The sequence below is a fragment of the Triturus cristatus genome, chromosome 3_2 (assembly GCF_964204655.1).
Source record: "Triturus cristatus chromosome 3_2, aTriCri1.1, whole genome shotgun sequence".
Classification (NCBI taxonomy): Eukaryota; Metazoa; Chordata; class Amphibia; order Caudata; family Salamandridae; genus Triturus; species Triturus cristatus.
The window spans coordinates 332,961,684-332,988,213 of NC_140584.1; the positions used below are offsets into that span (position 1 = coordinate 332,961,684).

General features: G+C 46.3%; 1 protein-coding gene across 2 annotated transcripts in view; it reads right to left on the reverse strand.

Annotated features, from left to right (window-relative positions):
- Positions 1-26,530, reverse strand: part of KDM1A (lysine demethylase 1A) — a 718,736-nt gene that overhangs the window by 613,439 nt on the left and 78,767 nt on the right. Inside the window, exons 2-3 of one of the 2 annotated variants that reach the window (XM_085647807.1) lie at positions 18,533-18,660; positions 17,566-17,644 (exon numbers count right to left, since the gene is read on the reverse strand). In XM_085647807.1, the coding sequence (XP_085503933.1) occupies positions 17,566-17,644; positions 18,533-18,660 (207 nt within the window). Of the gene's footprint in view, positions 1-17,565; positions 17,645-18,532; positions 18,667-26,530 lie in introns of both variants that reach the window. The other variant, XM_085647806.1, reaches the window with a different exon arrangement.

Genomic DNA, 26,530 nt, shown 5'->3' on the forward strand with positions numbered 1-26,530 from the left:
GGGTGCGACCGTGTACCAACACCAGATCTGTCAGTTGTCCCTGGGCCTGGTTCCATTGGCGCGCTAAGCACTCTTGGAGTGGACGCATCTGGAGTCTTGCATGAGGCACTATAAAAATGCAAGAGGCCATCATCCCTATTAGTTGCATAAACACTCTTGCTGGGAAGGAGTGTTGAAGTATGAATTTTTGACGCAAAGCCTGAATGCTTGCGATCCTTGCCGGATTGGGGTAGGCAATGGCTTTTGAGGTGTCTATGGTGGCACCGAGGTATTGCTTTATGTGGGATGGTGTTAGTTGGGACTTTTGGTGGTTCACCGTGAAGCCTAGTTGGTGAAGTAGCTGGATTGTAGTGGCGGTGTGGTGTACACATTGGTTGTAGGACGCGGCTTTTATGAGTCAGTCGTCCAGATACGGGAAGACGTGAATGTGCTGTCTTCTGAGGTGTGCCGCCACTACCGCTAGGCACTTGGTAAATACCCGTGGTGCTGTTGTGGCCCCGAATGGGAGCACCTTGAACTGGTAGTGTTGCCCGTCCACTACAAATCTGAGGTACTTTCTGTGGGCTTGGTGTACCGGAATGTGAAAGTACGCGTCTTTCAAGTCCAGTGTGGTGAGAAAGTCGTTCTGGGAGAGAAGCGGAAGTACCTGCTGAAGTGTTACCATGTGAAAATGGTCCGAATGTATGTATGTGTTTAGAGGCCGGAGATCTAAGATAGGTCGTAGAGTCTCGTCTCTTTTTGGTTTCAGAAAATATAGGGAGTAGACCCCTAAATTCTGCTGATCGTGGGGGACCTGTTCTATTGCGTGTTTTTGTAGGAGGGAGATCACCTCCTGTTTTAGTAATGCGGAATGTTCTTGTGACATTGGGCGTTGCCTGGGTGGAATGTTGGTGGGGTAGATGTGAGTTCTAGGCAGTACCCTGACCGAATAATTTGGGTCACCCACTTGTCTGATGTGATGGACTCCCAGACGTGAAGGACATTTTTTAGTCTGCCCCCGACCGGATTGGGATGGTCTAGGGGGAGCAGGGGGAAGTCATTGGGTAGGCGGTGTGGCAGAGCGGGCGGTATTTGTTTTGCCTCTGCATTTATTGTTGTTGCCTCTATATCTGCCTCTTTGATAACCTTTTGTGAAGGTGGACTGATGAGGGGATTTGTAGGACGTGGACGCACTATCTGAAGAGTAGCCTCTGCCCGTGTCCCGAAAGGAAGAGCGGCGAAAGGAGCGTCTAGGAGGGTGTGACTGTAGGGCTCCCATAGATTTTGCCGTATCCGTGTCTTTTTTCATCTTCGAGGGCCTCGTCTATCTTTGGACCGAATAAATGTTCCTGATCGAACGGATGGTTTAATATGGAGGCTTGTACCTCGGGTTTAAAGCCTGAAACTCTTAGCCAAGCGTGTAGACGGAGTAGGACACTGGTGTTAATGGCCCTGGAAGCTGTGTCTGCTGCGTCTAAGGCACAGCGTATAGAGGTATTGGTTATGGTCTTACCCTCTTGGATTAATTCATTGGCCCCATTTTTATATTTTTCCGGGAGATGGTGCATGATGGTTTCTAGTTCATCATAATGCGCTCTATCGTATCTGGTCAATAGCGCTTGAGTGTTGGCGATACGCCATATATTAGCGGCCTGTGACGCAGTGCGTCCAGGAGCTTTGATTCCTTGTCAGGTGGTGGTGCTTCGCCTGACGCCTGGGAATTTGATCTTTTCCTTGCGGTGGATACCACTAGGGAATCCAGTGGCGCTGGCCCTTTGATGTAGGCAGGATCTGTAGGGGCAGCTTTATACTTCTTTTCTATGCGTGGGTTTAGGACCCTAGCCCTGACCGGGTCTTTAAAAACCTCTGGCGCAGGTTTTATTACCCCTTTGAGCATAGGTAGTATAGCAGTAGAGCTATGTGCTGTATCAAAGATATCTAGGAGGAAATCTTCCTCTACTGGGTCAGTGTGTAGCTCTACCCAGTGATAATGTGCCGCCCTCTGAAGTAGGTGGTGAAAACCTAGTGAGTCTTCTGGTGGCGATGGCCTGGATGGATATAGGTCATCCTGTGGGACATCTGGAATGTCTGGATTATTATAATCATCCCAGGGGTCTGGGGATCCTGTAGGGGGTCAGGTCTTGTGGCACATCTGCTGGGTCGTAGTATGGGTCCCCCTAATCCTCATGTTGTGGAGACGGGGTCGGAGAGCGATGAGGCCGGGTTGGAGAAGGTGGAAGGGGTGGAGGTGGAGAGGGTGGAGGAGGCGGGGAAGGCACTCTGAAAGGGGAGGTAGCACAGTCCTTCCTCTTTGGAGGTGGAGGTGGAGGTGGAGCTGGTTTGTCCAATTGTCTCTTTTTAGAAGACAGTGCCAAATGTCCAGTTTTTGGATCCTTGGTAAGTGTCTTTTGCAAAGGATCCGGTGTAAAAAGTACTTGCGACACTGGTTGTTCGGTCGGCGCCGACGTTTTCGGGGCTGACGGCTTCTTAGGCTTGTCTGTGCCGTGCTTTTTGGGAACCTCCGATTTTTTGTTCAGTGCCGATACAGGCTTCGGCGCTGGGTTTCGACACAGAGGGCTTTGGTGTGGAGCTCGGTGTCGAAGTAAAGGCCGATCTTTTCTTCGGTGCCGAAGGGTGTTTTTCGGCACCGCTGGCAGGCTGGCTCGAGCCCGAGCCGCCGGAAGGCTTACTTGGCTTCGTCACCGGGCCCGAAGGTGGGGTGTTCGAAGCAGTGTCTTTGGTCTTGCCTAGGCCCGAAGGCGTGACCGAAGCCTTTTTGGGCAAAAGAACGATGGATTTAACCCAGATCTCTTGACTGGGGGAGAATGTCTGCATTGTCAGCATTCCGTCCATCATTTGTTTGTTGTAACGCTTTTTGGGTGTCGGCACGGGTGTGGGAGGGGGTATTTTACTCACGACCCTCTGCGCCGGGGTGATGTCCTCCACATCAGAGTCGTCGGCTTCGGAACCACTGACTAGGTCCTCTTCGGTGTGCTGGTGTCCCGGAGTTTAGACGTCGTCCCCGAAGATGTCGACTGGAACGGAGGTCGAGGAGTGCGCCATTTTTCATCTGGCTCTTCGGTCTGGAATGGTCTTTTTGGATCTAAAAGACTTGCAGGCGGGACAGTCTCGAGCCTCGTGTTCAGGGGAGAGGCAGAGGTTGCACACCTCATGAAGATCGGTGTGGGGGAATTTGGACCCACATCGAGGGCACTTCTTGAATGGAGTTCTTTCCATCAGCCGGGACGGAAGCCTGGATAGGCCCGAAGGCCGCCGCCGATGACTGGAATCGAAGGTGCGTCGAAGAAGAAGGTGATTGAGGAGATCAGTATCTAAACAATACCGCGGAGAGCGAGGATTCCGCTTCGATCGTCGAAGTGGAATGTTCGGAACCGGAGCGCGAAGTATTACATCCGAGCCCGATGGCGGAAAAAAACTGAGGATGGAGCCGAAGCCCATGCGCAATACGAACCAAGGGAGGAGTCACCGACCTCGTGACCTCCAAAGACTTTCCAAGAGGAAAAACAAACTGCAAACATCCGGGCCCAACACCAGATGGCGATCTATGCAAAAGTGTGTAATCTGCAGCTCATATGCCTCGAACATATATTTACTTTGTACAGCCCCACGATCAAGACAAGGAACTTAAACTTGAATTCTTGACGTGACCATTGATTGCATCATCAGTAGGTTCCAATTATTCTCCCCAATAATTGCTTTTGGTGTCCTAAATTTGTATTGACTCTATAGCCACACACAATTTCTGTGCTTTTCTTTCCTCTTCTAATCTGTGGGGGCTTACTAGGTCTCATTCACCCATAATATATTTTTGGGGCTTTCCACATGTTTAGTCACATACATTTGATTGTTGGCACTGATTTGTCTAATTGTCCTGCATGTTGTACTATCTTTTTAAGTTCTGCATAACCGTTCTAGCCGTTGGTTGGGCCTTGTTTGGTTGTTACGATCAGTTTCAATAGAATTGTAAACGTTATTTCAATTGTTGATGGTTTCTGATAGTTGCTCTCAAATATTGGCTTATGTCCGGATGTTGACCTAATAAAGTAATTAAGTCAAAACACCGTTGACGTTCCCCCTGGCAATTAAGAGAAAGCATTTATTGAATCATTGATCCCGTTATATATTGGATATTCTCTATATTATTTTTTTCCATTTACACTGTAATTTGCACCATGATATGTTTATGTGTAACTTTATGAGCACCATATGTACTTGTCTGTATTGCTTTTGTTCTTGGCATGTAGAGCTGCAGAGTCACACACTGAGGATAAGATCGCCATCTGGTGTTGGGCTCGGATGATTGCAGGTTGTTGTTGTCTTCGGAAGAAGCCTTTGGTCACGAGGTTGGTGACTCCTCCCCTGGACAACAGTGCGCATGGGCATCCACTCCATCGTCAGATTGTTTTTCGCCATGATGGGAAAAGATGGAGTGTATAGAAATGAAAGAAAGGATGTCCATGTGTAATGTCTAAGTAAGACGGATGCTGGAACAGATACAGGTCCCGGGGAGGCGGGCGGGCGTGTGTGACTCTGCAGCTCTACATGCCAAGAACAGATGCATACTGGTAAGTAGCATATTCCGTTCGAGGCATATGAGCTGCAGATCACACACTGAGGATAGATTATACAGCAGTGCTTCCCCTTAGCGGTGGTCGCCTGTATCCGTTGCAGCAGCTTGAAATAAAGTTTTTAGGACAGCCTGGCCCACGGAGGCCTGTTGTTTGGCTTGCACATCAACACAATAGTGTTTAGTGAAGGTATGCGTGGTAGACCACGTGGCTGCCTTGCAAATGTCTTCTAAGGGAATGTTACCTAAGAAGGCCATAGAAGCCCCTATTTTACGGGTGGAGTGCGCCCTTGGGGGAACTGTAAGTGTACGTTTAGCCTTGAGGTAGCATATTTGGATGCATTTAACTATCCACCGGGCTATACCTGATTTGGAGATTGGGTTGCCTTTATGTGGTGGTGCGAAAGCAACAAAGAGTTGTTTTGTCTTTCGAAAGGGTTTTGTCCTGTCGATGTAATAAAGCAAGGCTCTTTTGACATCTAAGGTATGTAGGGCCCTTTCAGCTACGGAGTCTGGGTTTGGGAAAAAGACCGGTAGCTCTACTGATTGGTTAAGGTGGAAAGGGGAAATCACTTTTGGAAGAAATTTAGGGTTTGTCCTAAGAACCACTTTGTTACGGTGTAGTTGTAAGAAAGGTTCCTCTAGTGTAAGGGCTTGTATTTCACTTACTCTGCGTAGGGAAGTGATTGCGATAAGGAAAGCTACCTTCCATGTTAGGAATTGTAATTCACATTTGTGCATAGGTTCAAATGGGGGACCCATGAGTCTTGTTAGAACCACATTGAGATTCCACACTGGTGCAGGTGGCAATCTTGGGGGAAGGATTCTTTTGAGACCTTCCATAAACGCTTTGATGGCTGGTACCTTAAAAAGGGACAGGTGTTGCCTATTTTGCAAGTAGGCTGCCAAGGCTGCTAGGTGTAAACGTATAGAGGAATACGCTAGATTGCATCTTTGCAAGTGTAGTAGATAGCAAATGATGTTTTGGATGGAAGCGTCCAATGGATGTATGTCATTATTAGCGCAGTAGATGGCAAATAGTTTCCATTTAGCGGCATAACACGCTCTAGTAGTAGGGCGTCTGGCTTCCTTTATGATATTCATACAGTCTGGAGGGAGATTGAGGTAACCGAACTCTAAGACCTCAGGAGCCAGATCGCTAGGTTCAGTGTTTGAGGATCTGGGTGTCTGATTTCTCCATGGTTCTGGGTTAATAGATCCGGGGAGAGGCGTAGCCTTTGATGTGGAACTAAGGATAGTTCTAGAAGCGTGGTGAACCACGGTTGACGTGCCCAAGTGGGAGCCACTAGTATTAGTGTTAGTGACTGTTGTTTCAGTTTGCGTACCACAAATGGAACTAGTGGGAGAGGCGGAAAGGCGTACGCAAATCTGCCTGACCAGTTCATCCATAGGGCATTGCCCTTGGACTGTGGGTGTGGAAACCTGGCGGCGAAGGTTGGGCATTTTGTGTTTTCGGGAGTGGCGAACAGGTCTATGTCTGGTTGTCCCCACTTTTGGAAGAAGGGGAGTAGAACCTTGGGGTGTAGTTCCCATTCGTGGATCTGCTGTGTGTGGCGACTTAGGAGGTCGGCCACTTGATTGTGGATCCCTGGGAGATGTTCTGCTAACAGATAGATGTTTTGGGGAATTGCCCATCTCCAGATTTGCTGTGCCAGTTGGGACAGTTGGGGAGAGTGTGTCCCTCCCTGTTTCTGTATGTAATACATTGTCGTCATGTTGTCTGTGCGTATGAGGACAGTTTTGTTCTTTAGGTGAACTTGAAAGGATTTTAGTGCTAGGAACACTGCTAAGAGTTCCAGGTGGTTGATGTGGAGCAGTTTTTGTTGACTGGTCCATCTGCCCTGAGTGGTATGGTGAAGGAGGTGGGCTCCCCACCCCGTGAGAGATGCGTCGGTAGTTAGCACAACTTGTGGAAGAGGCTCTAAGAACGGTCGCCCTTTGGACAGGTTGATGGTGTTCCACCATTTCAGTGAGCGAAGTGAGCGACTGTCCACCAACACCAGATCGGTAAGTTGTCCGTGAGCTTGGTTCCACTGTTGTGCTAAACATTCCTGTAAGGGACGCATTTGAAGTCGTGCGTGTGGGACTATGGAGATGCATGACGCCATCATGCCTAGGAGCTGCATGAACACTCTTGCTGGAAGAGATGGATGAGTTTGAAACTGAGAGATGAGATTTTGTATACTGGCTATCCTGGCAGTGCTGGGATAAGCAATGGCCTTGGATGTATCTATGGTTGCTCCTAGATACTGATGTAAGTGGGAAGGTTGTAGGTGGGATTTGGGGTAGTTGATAGTGAATCCCAAATCGTGGAGAGTTTGAATCGTGCGATGAGTGTGGAGAACGCATTTTTGGTATGTATTGGCTTTTATGAGCCAATCGTCCAGATAGGGGAAGACATGGATCTGTTGTCTTCTGAGGTGCGCTGCCACGACTGCTAAGCACTTGGTGAACACTCTGGGTGCTGTTGTTACTCCGAATGGGAGAACTGTAAATTGATAGTGTTGCCCATCTACCACAAATCGTAGATATTTTCTGTGAGCGGGATGCATAGGGATGTGAAAGTATGCGTCCTTGAGGTCTAATGTGGCAAGGAAGTCTCCCTGTTGTAGGAGTGGGAGGACTTGTTGGAGAGTGGTCATATGAAAATGATCCGAATGTATATACTGGTTTAGTAGTCTGAGGTCCAGTATGGGCCTTAGTGTTTTGTCCTTTTTGGGAATGAGGAAGTATAGAGAATATACCCCTTTTCCCTGATGTTGAAGGGGGACTGGTTCTATCGCATGTTTTTGTAACAGGGATTGAACTTCTTGTTTGAGGAGAGAGAGATGATGTGAGGACATTGGGCGTTGTTTGGGTGGTATGTTTGGGGGGGATTGTATGAGTTCGAGGCAGTAGCCAGACTGGATAATTTGTCTTACCCATCTGTCTGTGGTGATGGAAGTCCAGACAGGTAGGAATTGTTGGAGTCGCCCCCCGACCGGAGTGGAATGGTCTGGGGGGAGTGGTGGCAAGTCACTGTTTGGTGGCTGGGGAGGTGCGGGTGTTGTTGTTATTGCCCCGCCCTCGGCCTTTGTTATTGTTTCCCCTATAACCTCCCCGGAAATAACCTCTGTTAGGGGATGTTTGTCCAGAATTTTTAAAGGTGGACGTGGTCTCAGTTGATGTGTTTTTGGAGCCTCCTCTATAAAAGGAGCGACGAAAGGAACCCCGGTTTTGAGGAGACTGCAGTGCTCCCATAGACTTGGCAGTTTCATTATCCTTCTTCATTTTTTCTAATGCAGTATCCACTGCAGGGCCAAATAACTGCTCTTGGTTGAAAGGTTGAGCCAGAATTGCGGTTTGAACCTCCGGTTTAAAACCGGAAATACGGAGCCAGGCATGTCGTCTGAGTAAGACGCTAGTATTGACCGCCCTAGAAGCAGTGTCTGCCGCATCTAAGGCGCATTTAATGGAGGCTTAATTTGCCTTCTTGAATGAGGTCAGTGGCCTGGGACTTAAAGGGTTCAGGCAGATGTTGCATAAGGTCCTCAAGTTGGTCATAATGTGCCCTGTCATACCGAGCTAACAGGGCCTGGGTATTGGCAATACGCCAGTGGTTCGCCGCCTGTGCGGCGACTCGTTTGCCTGAGGCCTCTAAAAGCTTAGACTCCTTGTCTGGGGGGGGCGTTTCAACAGTTGTCTGTGAGTTAACGCGCTTCCTGGCATTTGATACGACCAAGGAGTCTAAAGGGAGCTGGGCTTTAATGTATGCAGGGTCCTGCGGGGCTGGTCGGTACTTTTTTTCGATGCGGGGGTTGAGAACCCTCGCTCGAACAGGGTCTTTAAAGACGTCAGTGGCATGCTTTATAACCCCTTTAATCATGGGAAGTATATGAACAGTTTTTTGTGACTGCTCAAAGGTATCGAGGAGAAAATCCTCCTCAAGGGGGTCCGTGTGCATAGTGACACCATGGAACGTTGCAGCCCTATTTATTAGTTGGCCAAACCCTAGGTGGTCATCAGGAGGGGAGGGCTTGGAGGGGTAGGTAGTGGGGTCAGGCATGTCAGGCATTGGATAAGACCAGTCATCTACCGGTGCTGTGTCTGGAAAAGTAAACGGGTCGGTTGGATCAACAGGATCATTAAATAAATCAGGGTCCGCCCCTCCCCCTAAGTCATCATTATCATCCTGTGGAGGAGGTGAATGATAGGGAGGTGGTAAAGGTAAAGGTAAAGGAGAAACAGGAGGAGGAGGGGGGGACGGGTTAGAAGGTAAAACAGGAGAAGAAGGACGAAGTGGTGAAGTGGCACAGTCCTTTTTCCGTATGGGAGCTGGGGGAGGTGTAGTGTCCAGCTTCCGTTTTTTATATGGGATGGCAGTCACATGTCCAGTGTTAGGATTGATGTAGATCCGCTTTTGAGTAGGATCTGGTCGAAAAAGTTCATCTGGCTCCGAAGGTGGTGGCGGCGACGCCCGCTTCGGGTCTTTATGAGCTGTTTTTGGTGTGGACGTAGTTTTCGGTGCCGATGATGTTTTCGGTGCCGAAGGATGTTTCAGTTCCGATGGATTTTTCTGAGCCGGTGGAGACTTCGGTGCCGAAGAACGTTTCAGTGCCGAAGGAGATTTCGGTCTCGAAGCCTGTTTCGGTGCCAATAGTGGTTTTTTCGGTGCCGAGGGTGTTAAAGGCACAATCACATGAGGTTTGCTCGAGCCCGAGCCACCTACAGGCTTAGATGTCTTCGGAGCCGGGCCCGAGGGCGGGGCTTCTGAAGAGGATTTCCGGTCGCGACTGGGCCCAGCTGGCGGAGTCTTGACCACTGTCTTTTTGGATGGGGCAGGGGCAGGGGGGGTGGTACTCACACGCTGCCCTGGAGTGATGAGGTCATCGGAATCGTCGGCCTCGGACACGATCTCGAGATCTTCGGTGTCGTCTTCGGGAACATCTTGAGCAAAGATGTCCTCCGGTTCTGGAGCTGGTTTGGCCATAATATGGCGTCGAGCTCTTCGGTCCCGGAGGGTCTTCTTCGAACGGAAAGCGGCACAAGCAGGACAGGTGGACTCGTTGTGTTCCGGCGACAGGCAGAGGTTACAAACCTCGTGGTGGTCACTGTGGGGGAACTTCGCTCCACACTGGGGGCATTTTTTGAAGGGTGTCCTGTCCATCAGCCGCTTCCGGAACCGGTCCGAGTTGATTTCGAAGTCGATGAAATGAAGATTAAGGAGTTAAATTGATTGCTAGAAGTTTTCTGCTGGAGCGGAAAAAAGTTCATCCGAACCCAATGGCGGAAAAAAACAATCTGACGATGGAGTGGATGCCCATGCGCACTGTTGTCCAGGGGAGGAGTCACCAACCTCGTGACCAAAGGCTTCTTCCGAAGACAACAACAACCTGCAATCATCCGAGCCCAACACCAGATGGCGATCTTATCCTCAGTGTGTGATCTGCAGCTCATATGCCTCGAACAAGTTATTTCAATAACTGACAAGCATTTGCAATATAATAGGTCTCGCATTTACGCAAGTTTGAGCTATTGGCATTGTAAATGACAATGCCTTTTACTTATATTTTGATTTCTTAAACATAAATAAAAGACATTGTCATTTACAATGCCAATAGCTTCAACTCGCGTAAATGAGAGACCTATTGAATTGCAAATGCTGGTTTCATCCCAGCTACTTGGCGCTGATCTGCATGGGAATTCCTACCTGGAAAATGACAATGCTGTCCAGAACTACCCATTCCTTCCCAACTTAAGTGGCCTCCACGTTTACCCTTACTTTATCAGTACCACAGAATCAGTACTTCGATGTTATTTTTTACCCAAATATTCTTCTGGAGTACAGTTCCATGGATTTACAACACAGTCAGTAAATCAAGGTCATTACACTACAAGTCTTTGCTCATAGGCAGGACCACTGGAATAACGCAATATTGTGGCCGCCGTGTTCTTGGAGTATTTACATATTTTCCACACTTGCCGCATGATTCAGATCTTCTGTATCAGTTGCAAACATTGATGCTAGCTCAGATGGATCAAAAGAGGCTTTAAAAAGCATCAGCTGTGGTTCCCCGGGGGGGACAGACGCTTTGCAAAGATTAACTGCCACCATTTAGTTGCGGACGGCTGTATTCGGGTATTAGAGTGCTGCTAATGAGGAGAAACGTTTGCCCAGACAGTAATACTGTCTTGTATAATGACAAAATAGCAAAATATTGCGACAGAATGTGCCATATTACGCTGCATGATTACGTCTGTACCTCTCCAGTCCCTGAAGCACCTGTTGTGACTTGGGTCTCAGGCTCTACAACAACTCTGCTGACCTGGTTCTCTGGCTCTACAGCAGCTCTGCTGACCTGGTTCTCTGGCTCTACAGCAGCTCTGCTGACCTGGTTCGCTGGCTCTACAGCAGCCCTGCTGGCCTGGTTCGCTGGCTCTACAGCAGCCCTGCTGGCCTGGTTCGCTGGCTCCACAGCAGCCCTGCTGGCCTGGTTCGCTGGCTCTACAGCAGCCCTGCTGGCCTGGTTCGCTGGCTCTACAGCAGCCCTGCTGGCCTGGTTCGCTGGCTCTACAGCAGCCCTGCTGGCCTGGTTCGCTGGCTCTACAGCGGCTCTGCTAACCTGGTTCGCTGGCTCTAGAGCAGCTCTGCTCACCCGGTTCTCTGGCTCTACAGCGGCTCTGCTGACCTGGTTCTCTGGCTCAACAGCCACTCTGCTGACCTGGTTCTCTGGCTCTACAGCCGCGTGCCAAAACCCCGAATACAAATACCAGACAAGCTGTCGCCATTGTGTAACGCCACAAGTAAAAGATCCAGTCCTGATGGGCGTTCACAAAAGGAGACAGGGTGGTAACAAGGAGGGACTAAGAAGCCTCATTATCAATCGGAAGCCAGCGTTTACCATGGACGATGACGCCAGCCTATGAAAATATGGGCGGGCCTTCCACACCACTTATTTTCAAAAAGTTTGTCTGTGGGTACATTTGTATATTTACCCTTATTGGTATTTGCACTTTTATCTTTCACAACTTCAAATATTTGTAGTCTCTATTTTGACATGTTATGATAAATCTCTTTAGTGGGGTTAGATACACTTTCTTTAAGCAAGTTTCTTCCTGAACCGTTATAGCGGTCATATTGTTTATTGGCCTCCGGTTTTGGGGAGTAGGGCTGCCCCTCTTGCAGATAAACAATGTGGAAAAAAGTCACAACTTTTGGGAGTAATGTAGCTCTGGACCTTACGTGTTTTTTTTGTGAATACATTTTATTGGTTTTCAAACTCTAGTACATTATAGTTATAGATCCAGTCAAGCCGGACTTACAGGTGTTCAATCTTCGTATATACAGATCTGGATCTTACAATATTATAATCTCAGTACCAGTTCAAAACATTAAACTAAACTGTTCCCTCCCTCCCCCCGTGAGTCAGTGTTGTGTGAGATGCGTGAATTGGCTTCATGCTATATGTGGCATATCTCAGGGTCATATTTAGGGGAGGGCAAAGGCAGTCATAGATCGATATAATAACCTGGTGTATTTGGTTTGAGACGGTCTATGTAGCAGGTCACATTCGTAAGCGTGTGGATATGGTTCACACAGCATCCTTCAAGGGGCCCCGGGCAATGCAGCTCTAGACCTTAGTACTAGCTTGTGTGAGTAGCATACAGTTGCTGGATAGAGTACTTGCACTTCACTCCGAACAACCAGCTGATGTGGGGAACACAGTCTTCAAGATAAATAACCTTAGTGGGCAGCTGTGCATAGGCTCAAATCTGGCACACATCAGAAACCTGAGAACCAAATTCAGATCCTACTGGGGAATCACAAAACGTTTGGTGGAAGCGTGCATCAGTCCTTCTAGAAAATACATCACAGGTGATTTAACAGAAAAGGCTGATTAGGTATTTGCAGAAAAGCCAATAAGGCTGACAAGTAACCTTTAACACCAGTCACTGCAAGTCCTTGCTGGGCTAAAAATAGGTAGGACAGGACAACATCAGATAGCTGGGCTCGCGAAGGTTGGCTATGCAGAGAAGAATATCAACATTTTTCTAGAGCCCTGCACAGATCATTCTGGTGGCCCTCTGCCAAAACCATATTCACTACTTCAGGAGGGAGGTCAGAAGCAGTTAACTGTGGTTGCACATTCACAAAGCATGGAGGTGCAAATTGTGCAAGCTTGGGTGCAGGGCCCTTCCCTGCTGCGTAGGGTCTTCTTGGACAAGACCCAGGAGCCCACTCCACCCTGCTTGCTGTAATACCACATGGCAGCGGTGTTATCCATGAGAATCTGCACCGGTTCCCCCTTGATGGATGGGAGGAAAGCTTTTATTGGCAAGCGATTCACCCACAACCCCAGCAAACTGATGATGAGGTGGGTGCGCGCCGGATATCAGACTTCACTGAACTAAACCTCTGCCAGATGGCCTCCCTAACCCAACAACGTTGCCTCCATCACCATCGTTAACTCTGGGTGGAGTAGGGAGAGGGGTCTGCCAACCAGTCCAATTGTTTTCCAGCGGCCACCACTGCAGGTCTTTCACAGTCTCCTACAACACCTAGGAGTTGGACAGGTTCCCTCGGTGTTAATCCCATTGAGACTTCAGATCCCACTGTAGAGCCCATATGTATCCTGCCGTGGTTCACTAGCAGGATACCAAGAAGTCTCAGAACTGCTCTCACGAGACCCAGGCCAAGGGTTGAAACATTGGGATCATAGCCCAAATGTCCTGAACTCGTCCAGGCAGTGGAAAGGCTTGGAACAGCACCATGTCCAGGATGACATCAATGGACAGAACCCCCCCCCCCCCCCAAGTGAATGCTTCGAGGCCCCCAGACTGTGACTGTTTACTTTGTGGTGTGGGTGGGTGTGGAGGGTGGGTTTTGGGTGGGTTTGGGGTTTGTGAATAGTTGAGCCGTTCCCGCTCCTCCTGACCACATTCGTTCAAAAGCTGGGTATGGAGAGCATAATACTGAGACGTACAGGCGACCCTCCTAGCGGGATTGGGACGTTGTCGTGTTCTATTGTGGACAACAGCGCAACTTGAAAGGATAATATACAAAACCTGAATTGTATCCGGTGTTTCCGGAAAACAAATTACCTGTGCACTGTGAGGTGTAATTTGTAATACCTGCATATGAAAATCACAATAAAGTTTGTTTTAAAAAAAAAAAAAAAAAAAAAAAAAAGACAGAACTCAGCAGTGATGTGTTATTTCTACACACTGATGGAGAAACCCAAAGATACCAGTAGGTTGGCCATCATCTGGAGGTGGTTCAGGACTACTTGAGGTGAGCCCATCTTTAGCAACCAGTTGTCAAGTTATGGGGAGACTGGTTTCCCCAATCTCCTAAAATGGGCAGCAACAACCATAATCTTCTTTATGAACATCCAAAAGGCACAGGTGAGGGAAAATCAGAGCATGGGGAACTGAAGGTGCTGGTCTCCGACTTAAAACCACAGATCACGTCTGTGTGATTATACAACAGGAATATGTAAATAATCGCCCTGCAAGTCTAAATCCGCCATGTAGTCACCTTGATTCGGGGAAAATAAAACTTGAGCCAAAGTGAGTATCTTGAACCGGTCCTTTTAGAGGAAGGCAGTGAGAGAGCAAAGATCTCAAAACTGCACAAAGACCTCAGTCCTTCTTTGACACCTGAAAGTAACAGGGGTAGCCACCAGTCCAGATTTCTGATGCCAGCTCCCAAGAAAGCCGGGACTTCTTTACGTAGAAGGACAAGTGGTCCAGTGGAGGATGTTGTGGCGCTGATGGCATACATGGTGTAGTGGATAGGAAAGGTAGGGCGTAACCACCCAGGACGATTTGGAGCATCCATCTAACTTATGTGATGCTCTGCCACTGTGGGGGTAATGACTTATCCTTCCTCAAACTGGGTGAAAAAGCAGCACTGAGGGATTTTGCAGGCAGCAGCAGAAAGAGGGTCGAGACAGGGAATTGGGTAGTGTGGGGCACCTGAGGAATTGACATCGACAGTCGGATCCCCAATCTTCTTCACAAAAGGGTTAGAAGGTATGTTGTTGTGTAGGCAGGTTTTGTCAGGGAAACACCCACTACAATGCAGAGAGAGCACGCTGCTGCCTTACTCTTTTTAAAATGCTGCAAGGCCGAGTCTGTCTTGTCTCCAAACATATGGGTGCCACTGAATGGCATGTCAATGAATGACGCTTTGACATCACTGGAGAAACTTACTGATCTGGTCCACACATGTTGCCAGAGCACCACACTGGTACCAATAGCCCTACCGAAATAGTCATCAATATTTTCCGCCTGCCTACTGGAAGGGGGTAAGATCCTGGTATTTCCCAGGTGCCCATAAGGCTGAGGGCTTTGTTGAAGGGGAGTGTTTCTGAGGAGGTCTGTCCTTGCTGCAGGAGTTCTTTGAGGACTAGTTTTGACCTCCACTGCATTGCTTAATTTGAAAAAATAAATAAGTGCCTGATCTCTCGTCAGGTGTCCACTGCAGATTGCACCACATGCTGAAAATGATAGTAACAACTACTAACCATCACACTCCTAAAAGTGTGACAAATCTGACTATTTCAGGCCCCACAACAGGTATAAGAATAGCTTGGGCAGCAGGTAAAGGTCCTTTTAATGCATCTTGAATTAACAATTAACTGTTGTTGTGGTCATCTCTAAATTAGCCCGACAGCGCCACCTTGTGGCAGACTGTCCCAATCGCCAGTGTTGACAATTGAGAGCAGGTGCCGAGCACCGGAAACCACTGGCTAAAATTAAGCACTACTCCACTACAGGCAGTTAAGGGTCAAGGACTTCTGCTGCCCTCTTGATCACTGTGAAGCAGGCCGAATGCGCCATGGAGGGGCCAGGTGGAGAGCTGAGGCCAGTGTCAAGGGGAGTATAAAGGACACCAGCATTCTATAGGACCAAAATAATGTTTTCTTCTGAAATAGGTGTGACTCAGTATTTCAGTTGTCAATCATAATGCTGTTTGGGGTCAGAAAAATCTTGGGGTACCATCAGCAAGCCTTCGGAGCCTGAGTGGAGTTTTAACTGAGCTGGGTGCAACGTCAGCGGAAGTCGCTGTGGATTTCCTTCCAAGTCAACTACAATTATAGGTTTTTGTATATAACATTGTTGCTAATGTAATTACATGACAGATCATCGCAGGACCCTATGTCGTATGAGGAGTCTGAGTATCTGTTGGTCCCGGAGGTCGGGCGGGCAGGCAGGCAGGCAGGTCAATGGGGTCAAGAAGTACAGTCTGTCTAGGATTCATCCGACCGCGGGAACCCAACTAGCAGCGACCTTGAATCCGTGTGCCCTGAAGGCGCACAAGAGGCAACCGGAAGGGTATAAAAAATAAGCAACATGGCCTCTTTGAAGGCATACATTTATTGCAGTGTCGCCGACTAACACAGTAAGTTGGGCTGAAACTGGACAAAATTAGGGAATGGCTCCACTGAGAACGGAGCGAGATAGTAAGGTGCCCTACTGTCCGTGTCATTTCAGGCTGATAGAGACGGGAAAGGGAGTCTCACTTGGACTGCTTACACTTCTTTTTTGACTTCGACTTACCTGAGGACTTGGAGTGGGATGACATTTCTGGGGAACGGCCTCAAGAACATACTCAACTCCAAATGGGCCTTACGCATGCTTCTTGCTCTCAGATGGTATTTGGGTTAATCGGAGTGCCCAGACACCAAAGACAGACCGTGTGGGGGCCATCACCCACATCTGTTTGTGGCAATCCTTGCAATGTTTGAATCCTGTAGTGTTTGAGGGGGAAGACATTTCCCTTACACACTCAGAGGTTATGTCGAAAAAGTTTTCTGTAAGTGATAGAATGGGAGGAGCGAGCTCCAGATACGCATTGAAAAGCGCAGAAAGAAAGGAACTTAAGTCGACGCCCAGAGGTGGCAGTTACATGTGGCCATTCTCATTTCTATGGTGAGACAAAGCAGATGAGAGCCACTTGACGCCACCCAAGGGGAAAACAAAGGACATTAAGAAAAAACTCCTTATCCAGTGCCTGGGGATGTGCACAAGGTGAGGAATCTGCAGTTATAAGGATCCACTAGAAACTGCACATTAAAAATGGAAATCCAATAAAAAGATGGAGGACAAAAACCAGTTGAACGGCAGAACCTTTTTTTCAGGGATCCAACTCAGAGTGGGAAAAAACAAAGGTAGAATAACTTCCAATGTGCTGTTATTGTGGAAATTACAAGGAATGTTTAAGAAACAACATACGTCTTCCTCCGTGTCGCAGTGTATGCTTATGGTAACATTTCTCTACAAAAGGAACTGGTCAGCAGTGCTGCTGTACATTGTAAACTTATTTTTGATATTCTAACTGGCTTCTGATATCCGGATCATGAATGTGACCAGTGATATTTAGTGTGTAAGAATAATAATGACGATCCTCCCATAGAGAGCCACGTCACTAGTACAGAAACGTACTTGGGCAGGATGACACAATTTTGCCAAGAAGTAAATATTAGCATTCAGTTCGTCTTCTAGCGCAGCTAACACCATGACCCCAAAAAAATAGAAAAACACAGTATGAACGTTAGTGGAGAAAGTGGGTTTGTTCATGAATTAGTGAAAAGGGGAGGCCTGGTTTGGTAGTACTTCTTAAAAAGTGATCACATTACATAAATGATTTTCTGGTGTCAGGGAAGAATACAAGCATGACTGAGGTGTGCTGGCAAGCAGAATTATTAACAAACTGAAGTATTATTAGAATGCGTTGCAGCAGAGCAGCTTGATGCCTAAGTTATGCTTAATAAAGCAATAATATGCTGTATTGCACTGCTGTTTGCTGAAGGTTTTTAGGTGTGAGTTATGCTTTGACAATTATGTGGAGGAGCTCTGCATCTTCCTTCTCGGACCTTCCTACACCTCTATCTAGAAATGTTACCCACTAAGTTTGCCATATTACCCCAAGCACCTGGACATGGCATTAACACACTCCGTGACAACTTAATAACCAAACAAAATCTACATACTGTTGTATGGTGCTTCCAGCTGCTGTAGTGTTGTTTCATAGGTCAACTGAATCTTTGGATTGTCCAACCACAGCTGCAACTGAATGGAAACAATACAGAGATCAAACTTCTGAATGTGCACTCTGCCTAGCAATGCTATATTATCTGAACTGTAACTTATCGACATAAAATTTAACCATTTTACAAAAACAGGTGTTTGTTTTAATTCGAAGGAATATCAAAATTATGTTGCACATTCATTAATTTTACACAGAAAAAAAACAATGACACAGTTCTTCTAAATTATATAAGACAATTTAAATGAGGCTGCTCAGAAACCTAAAAAGGTTAAATAATGGAATATGGTAAAATGTCTTTGTACATACGAACAAAGTTGTAAAAATACCAGCAAGGGAAAGCAAATAATTTTAAATGCATGGTGTGTCTGGACCTTTAGAAATATGAATGAATGCAATGCAAATCTCAAAAGGCTTTGAATACAATTTTGAGATGTAATACCTGTAATACAGGTTTATAAATTAAGACAGCATTGAAGTATGTTTTTACGAGCCACCATAGACAACGTAATGTTACCTTTCCCAGTTCGTTTTTCTGTGGGTCTTTGGAGAAAAGACCACGGGAGCAGAAAAGGGATGCAAAGGATGTAGGAATGGTGTCCTGTGAGTCATCTTATCTTACATAATCTTACTTTATAGAGATTGGAAACATGTGTGTGCTTCTATTAGTATGACCTTGCGGCCTGAATTCAGTATCTTCACAGGTTGGTCTATGAAAAACTGTAGTTTGAACTTATTGCAACAGGGTAACAGAAAGGTAAACCAGGGTAACAGAAAGGTAAACCAGGCCTCTCTGCAGCCTGTTTTGTTGGATATAAACGTAAATGAATTAAATTATCCAGTTGTTACTGTGGTTTTGAAATCAAGGTACAGAATGGATTTTTATTCCTGGTGACAGTTTAAGTACTTACTGTGCGGTTTCTTATGAAAAGGAAAACCTTCTGTGTTGGTTGTGGTCCACTGATTATATCGGGGAAGCAGGCTGCTTCTTGTGATGTCATTCGATCATGGGGAAGCCGACTCTGGAATGCTGCTCCCTCTACACCTGACAGACAGAAGGAACATGCATGGACACTGTGCTAAATAACTTTATATTTACATCTCACATAATGGAAATCTACACTTTTTGCATGCAGGAAATTTAAAAATGACATTCCCACAATCACAATGTAAAAACTTGAGAGAGCTAGGGAGTTGCAGGTGGTAGAGAAGCAAGTAAAGAAGGTAGGCCCAAGAAATCCATCATTAAATTCCGTAACTCTGCCGAAAGCTAGATTCTGTTACACATAAATGGATATACACTATCCATAATTTATATTCAAGTAGCGGGTGCTTGCGGGCATCAGAGATTTGCTCAAAATTAGCATAACCTACACATATATCAAAATAGATGCATTAAAAAAAAACTTTAATTCCACTCAAAACTCATGAAGTGAATCATTATGCATTAATTGATTTAGACAGCTACTCAACCATCAACACATTGTACTGTAATTGCATTTATATAGTGGTTATTACCCCTGACGAGGCGTCAAAGCGCTTTTTCGGCGAGTAGCACAGTACTCCGGACCCCTTAACCCCTTCGGCACGGCCGGAATTTCCCCGCTGTCCGGGAAAATTCCACGCGTGCGCGGTTCGGACGGCCCCCACACACGCCCACCGTGTGGCCATCCGTCACATGCAAGGGGTTAAAGGACTAGTGGTGAATTATTACAGTGAAATATGAAAGTAAATGGAGTGGTGGATATGCAAGTCTGATATTTGGATTGAGATGGTTAGTGGAGGGATAGAAGAGAGAGGGGAAAAAGGTTTGCATTTATATAGCGCTTGCTACCCCTGATGGGTGTTGAAGCGCTTTTGCGGCGAGTAGTACGCTATTCCCGAATACAAAGGATTAGTGGCTAATTAATATAGTAAAATATTGAAATTACTTTGAGTGGTGGACATTTTAGTCTGTTATTTAGATTAAGAAGGATAGTGGAGGGAAAAATGTTTGCATTGATACATCACTTGCTACCAATGATCGGGTGCTGAAGCGCTTTTTCGGCGAGTAAAACTACTCCAGAACCCATAAAGGATTAGTGGTGAATTAGTAGAGTGAAATATGAAATTAATTTGAGTGCTGGACAAGTTAGTCTGTTATTTGGATTGAAAAGGATAGTGGAGGGATAGAAGAGGGAGGGTTTAGAATTTTTGGGGGGGAGCTCATAGCAGTAGGAGGAGGCTTGGGATGAGTAAAAGGGTCAGAGGGAAGGGTTTAGAAAGGGCTGTTTGGGAGATCTAAATAGTAAAGAGGTATGAGTTGATGCAAGGAGGGGTAGAGTAGGGAAGAGTCTAGAAAGGGTTAATTTGGGGATAATTGTGGTGGTATGGGGAATGAGAGAGTGGAGGTAGAGGATATACTGATAGAGGTTTAGGGTGAGAAATAGGGTAGTGCATTGAATATGCTGAATTAGAAGAAAAGAAATAAATATATAGATACATAAGTACATGGAAGGTATATATATGCATAAGGAAGGTAGTATACGTAGATTAAAGATGCATTTAATAAACTGCGGCTTTCAAGTGTTGTACTTGAAATTAATTTTTGTGTGTAATTTAATTGTGAAGCAATTGAAGATAAATACTTACGATAAAAGATTTACTTATTTATGCAGTCACTTATATACATAGAATAATGTAACTATCAGTAATATGTACATTTGTTAAGCAGAACGAATATCTATTCTTAAAAACAATCATACACGTTTATGCAAAACTGCACATATATAAGTACATCTAGATAGTGCAAATAAATGCTTATATACTGAGGTATATGCTGTATTTTTCTGTTTGCGTACGGTGGTTATGTGGGGAAGAGACAAATCTTGACCAGTTTTCTTAAGATGAGATGGTTATCTTATGTTGGGGAGGGGGGCGGTAAAGAGTTCAATAATAGTTTGGCCGCTGCAACAGAGAAAGATGTGCCATCCATGGTTTGTTTTTAATACATTGGGATTTTCAGGCGAGGTGCATCTCAAGGGTGGAGGTTCCTTTGTTGAATGTGTTTGGTGATTTTATTCCTGATGAAGAGCGGTCCCGTTTCATGTATTGCTTTGTAGGTGATACAAAGCATCTTGAACGTGGATCTTCTGGCCATCGGTAATTAGGGCCCTTCAGGCAGGGGAGATGTGGGCTTGTGGTTTTATATGTAGGAGTAGCCTGGCAGCAGAGTTCTGAATTTGTAGTCGTTTTTCATTGTTGATAAAGGTAATCCGTGGTATATCTTTAATGCACAACCCCAACTATTCCCAGAACTGTATAGGTCACTCCACGACAATTCACTCCACTGCTTCACTCCACGACACTACTCCACTCTATGTCCATCCACTCTACGACACTCCACCCCACCCCACAACAATCTACTTCACTGTACTGCACTACCTCGACTCAATGTCAGTTTACTCCACTGTACGCTACTCCACGACACTACTCCAATGCACGCCCCTCAACCCTATGACTCTCGACTTTGGCGCCGCAGAACTGGGCAATACTCGAGGCGAAGATGAAGTCCGCTTAGACTTCTTTTTCTTGTGCCTCTTCCTCGAGTGTCCCGAAGACCTCGAGTGGGAGGAAGAGGATTTGGGGCTTGGTGAGCAGTCACACAACCTTCTCTTCTTCGATCGGGACCGGGATCTCTGCGGAGTCTCGTAGGTTGGTAGGATACTGGGGCTTCCATATTTACAAAGACCACCTCTGTGCACGCACGTTAGTTTCTTTCAACCTGTCACCCCATAGGTCGAGGTGCCATTCAAAACAGATGGTGCACTGTGCAGATATTTTAGATTTGCATCTCATTAATGGACTGTATGGGCCTACTCCACAGAATCAGGAGGAGAGCGCGCCGCTGATGAATCTACAGTTAGATAAACTCTCCACACAAAAAGGTGTTAACAAAGGTAAGTAACTACTTCTGATGGACATCCGACTTCAGATTCCTTACCTTACAAATAAATACCAAAGCAGTACACCTTCCCTTGTGAAGGATCTTTGAAGTGGCTCAAACCATGAGATCCTGCAGGACAGATCGGGCAGAGTGCCCTTCCTGCCAGACCAGGCTATCCAGGCAGTATTACTCAGTGAACATATGGAGAGATGCCTACAAACCAGCCTGCCAAATGTCGATGACTGGCACACCTATCGCCAACGCGGTAGTAGGAGCCTATGGTCTGGTGGAATGAGCACACAAGCCTCATGGGGGTTGTCTTTTGGCTAGCATGTAGCAGAATCTAAAGCATAAAACAATCCACCTGGAGATAGTCTTCTTTTGCACCGCAATGACTTTCTTAGCATCAGATTAAAACCGAAGAAAAGTTAGTCATCATGTCTGTAATCTTTGGTCTGAGCAACATAGAAGCGGAGGGTTATTTTTGGGTCAAGGGGACGAAGCAGTACTTCATTCTTGGATGGACGAGGCAGTGCATAGAAGGTTGGCAAGGTGATGGATTACCCTATGAAGAAGGGCAACTACCTTGGGGAGAAATGCTGCTTTCGTCCGGAGGACCAGTTTGTCTAGGAAGAATGATGAACATGGCAGTACACCATAGACAATGCCTGGACTTCGCTTACTTACCTGGCTAATGTTATGGCACTGAGGAAAGCGTTCTTTACAGTAAGGAGAAGAAGACAGCTGCACAGTAGTTTCAGGTATGTGAGGACCAAATTATGGTCTTACTGCGGCATCACAAGCAGGGTTGGTAACACATGGTCTAGACCCTTAAAAAACCTTTTTACAATCGGTGATTTAAAGAGGAACGGCTGATCAGGTAAACATAAGAAAGGTTTGAGAGAGAACCTTTAACCACAGCAGGCCTTGCTGGGAGAGTGGCAAACAAAACTGGAAAACATCAGACAACTGTGCATTCAAGAGTTGAGTATTTCAGGAAGTAAACCAGACAAGGTGAGGGGTAGTGGTTTTGGTAGAGGATTTCCCCAGGGAGCCTGAATGTTGTCAGACAGTGTCTTAACCGCACCCAACCCTCAGGGGGTTGGGAAACCAGTTGTTGAGGAACATAGCGCTGCCTTTGCTGGGACAACCTACCAAACTCTCGAAAGGGGAGTGTTTGTTGGGGGAACTGCTGAGTTGGCTAAGCCAGGTCCAGGAAGCTCTCCTTAAACTTGGGGGCCGAATCAGCCTTTGCTCTGAAAAGTTTCAAGTCCTCAAAAGGCACATCCATGAGGGACTGCTGTACATCTGATGAGAAGCCCGTGGAGTGAGTCCAGGTGTGGTGCCTACGAACCACGGTGGAACAACTGCCATGCCCAAGCAGCCTGTTTTGTCAAGCCTGGACAAACTGTATATTTCACTGCATCTTGTAGGGTCGGTCTTAGATTCCCCGGAACATATGGCAAGATGTCCACCACTCTCTTCTACAAGTTGTACGAATATCATCCTAGGAGACAGGAAATATTCACAGACCACAATGAAAAGCTTGTAAAATGTTCCTTCTTTTTAATTCCCCATTGAGTGAAGTGGTATGGAAAGAACTGGGGTTCTGGTGGCAGGATGAAGCCTGTACAATCAGCTTCTCCAGTGTGGGAGGTTGCATTAAAGTCAGAGTCCCAGGGAGCTGGTCGGTGTCACCTTGCCACCTGTCTATTTACCTGGCTTCACTGAGGTGCCCACAAGTACATTTATTAGCACTTCATTGAAAGGAAGCAGGTTTCTGAGTAGTAGCTGCCAGTAATCAACATCTACTAACACGTTGGTTTTAACATCCTGTTGAGCCTCCGATTTCAATAAAACTTTCAGACCTGATGTCTGCAACAAAACTCCAGCCTGTGGCTTCAGTCTCTGCTGAGGACGGTATCGGATGTTGCCTTGAGACAGGAGCCGGTGGTGCCATGCTCGCATCTGACCTCCGTTAAGGTCAAATGTCGTGGTCAGCTTCAGGGATGGATCTGTCCACTATTCTCCAACAGGCTGCCACCTCAAATCCTTGGGATCAGGTGGAGTAGCAAAGATCGTTACAACAAACAAATGATGGACGGAATGCTGACAATGCAGACATTCTCCCCCAGTCAAGAGATCTGGGTTAAATCCATCGTTCTTTTGCCCACTACGCCACCCCAGTTCAGACATGGCCATATGCAAATCAGTCTTGACCCTGTGCCTCATGGGAACAGTCCAGCCCGAACTGCCAAGCCATGTCTTCCCTGGACCGGAATCAAGCATCCTAGGACCGGTTTCTGGCTATCAGCCGTCATCAGCCAGGATAGCTTGACTCCAGTGGCGTAGTGAGCACAGGTCCCACGTCTGGGAATACCCATCCCACTTAGGGCGAAAAGCGTTACAACAAACAAATGATGGACGGAATGCTGACCATGCAGACATTCTCCCCCAGTCAAGAGATCTGGGTTAAATCCATCGTTCTTTTGCCCACTACGCCACCCCAGTTCAGACATGGCCATATGCAAATCAGTCTTGACCCTGTGCCTCATGGGAACAGTCCAGCCCGAACTGCCAAGCCATGTCTTCCCTGGACCGGAATCAAGCATCCTAGGACCGGTTTCTGGCTATCAGCCGTCATCAGCCAGGATAGCTTGACTCCAGTGGCGTAGTGAGCACGGAGTAGCAAAGATGACAGCTATGGCCTCCTTTAGATGGTGCACCTCTTCTGCGGTGGTTGTGTGCTGAGGGGGCACGAGGTCGAGCAAAAGATGCGTGGAGTGCGCTCTGTAAGGCAGCTCAGAGGTACTCCGGCACCTCATGATGAGTGGAGGGACGACAGATCGGTGCTTTGATTTATTCGTTTGAGAATTACCAGAGCTCTTGGATCTCAATGTGGAGCACTCTCAGTATCGGTCCCAGGGTGGGAGCGTGAACGTTCTGCGACTAGGCCAAGGACCACTTCCAGGACTTCAAGTTGAGTGACAGTGAACTTGGCAGCCTGTTTTCAAATGCTCTTAAAGTTCATTTTAGCACAACAGCATGACTTCGTTTCATCATTATCTTTATTATGGTTCGAAGAACCATATAAGCAGATAAGTACAAATACAATAATTACAGAAGAGCACAATTTAATTACAAAACTCAATTTGCTACAATACAGTCAAGTAGACTGGTATAAGTTCTGAACTGGATTACATCCTTTAGTAAAAATAGTTGAGTAATCTAACAGAGTTCCGCACAATAATATAGCGGCTTAAGAAAACAGGGTGCCAGAAAGTGAAAACTTCAAAGAAAGAGCTGGGTATGTCCAGATGGGTCCGTTATGCCATCCGGCAAATGGAAATAAAACCAAAAGGAGGGGAATTAGATATGGTATCACCAAAGAATTAAAGTACATAGTACAAATTGTCAAGCAACAAAATAGATAAATTAGATTTAAAACAGTTTATAAAAAGAACATGAATTGCGTCAAGGTAGCACAGGTAGACTTAGTGTGTGTCTGTCACCAGCATCAGTCGTTGACAATCCAATCACTTTTTCAACCCGGTAATTTTGAGGCTCATATCTGGACACTGTAAAGGGTTTTGAAGGAAAATACAGGAACTCCAGATCTGCATTGAAAGGGGCTAAAAGAAAAGAACTGATGTCAGTGCTCAGAGGTAGTGTAAATACAGAGGCCCTGATTTCATATCCGGAGTGGATGAAAATGACGCATAGCCGCACAACTCCACCTGTTGACTTATGAGGAAATTGCTTTAAAGTTTCCAAATATAGTCTGGTGCCCGCGGAAATAGGTGAGGAATATGCAGTCAGAACTCTATAAGAAAGCCTGAGTGCCACTACTGCAGGAGAAAGGTATCTAAAAGTCACGGCCAAATTCATTAAGTAAGTGCAACAGCATACGGTTCTCCTCAACAAACAAAAAGTAGTTTCTTTCTGAGTAGCACAGCAATGTCATGGAGCTAACTATGCAATTATGGAGTTGCCAGGAACCTGCAGCAAATTTAGTTTCTGAGCACTCAGCAACACTGCATCCTTCAAAGCACAGATAATAAGTAAAGGGGCAAAGGTTCAGCAAGGAGTAGAATAGCACAGGTAAAAGAGCTATCTCCCAACAGAAGTAGAGGAGCAAGTAAAAGTGAACATATTTGATATAAATATAAAACTTGCATTTGTTATTAAATAGCAATTGTGAGAAAATGGGTTGCGGGGGGTTGGGGGACATTTATCCAGGCAGCAACCGCAATCATTGTCAGGATGAGAGACAAGCAAAGACCCAAATCAACCTGTGCTCAACCCTCTCGTTGCTTGACACAGAGCAGACAATCTTAACTTAGAGGCAAAGTTTAAAGTAATCCAACACCAATTTAGACAATTAGAGCAAGATTTAATAAATAAATAAATCCAATAAATCAAAACAACAATAATCCAATCAGTACAACCAGAGACATGCAGGTGCAAAGATTTCAGTAAAACAGAGCCAAAATGCAAAGAGCACCAACGTTTGGGATCTGGTTGCACGGGCCCAAGACAAATTCACAAGTCCAGACCAACCGCGATGGAGCACGGGCCGGCTAAGGTGACCCAGTTATGCTCCCCAGATCCTGGTAGCAGAGTATTGAGAGGTCCTGCTTTGAAGAGGTCTCACGCAGCCGAGGCAGGGCTCGAAAAATCATTAAAAATGCACTAGACCTGCAGGTCCAGTAACCTACAAAATCTCCTCGACCCAACTGAAATGCACTTGACCTCTAATCTGAAAGCTGAGCAAATGTGACATGTTAACAAGATTTAAAAGCATTTTTATTGCTCATTTACTTTGTGAGCAATAAAGATGCCTTTAAATCTTGCTATTTTTTCACATTTCTCCGGTTTTCAGAGGCAGAGGTCAAGTGTCAGTTTGTATTCCTACTCGCCAGTAAGGGCGAGTAGGACCTAAAAATAGCTCGTCCTGAATTAATTTAACTCGCAAATGCGAGCG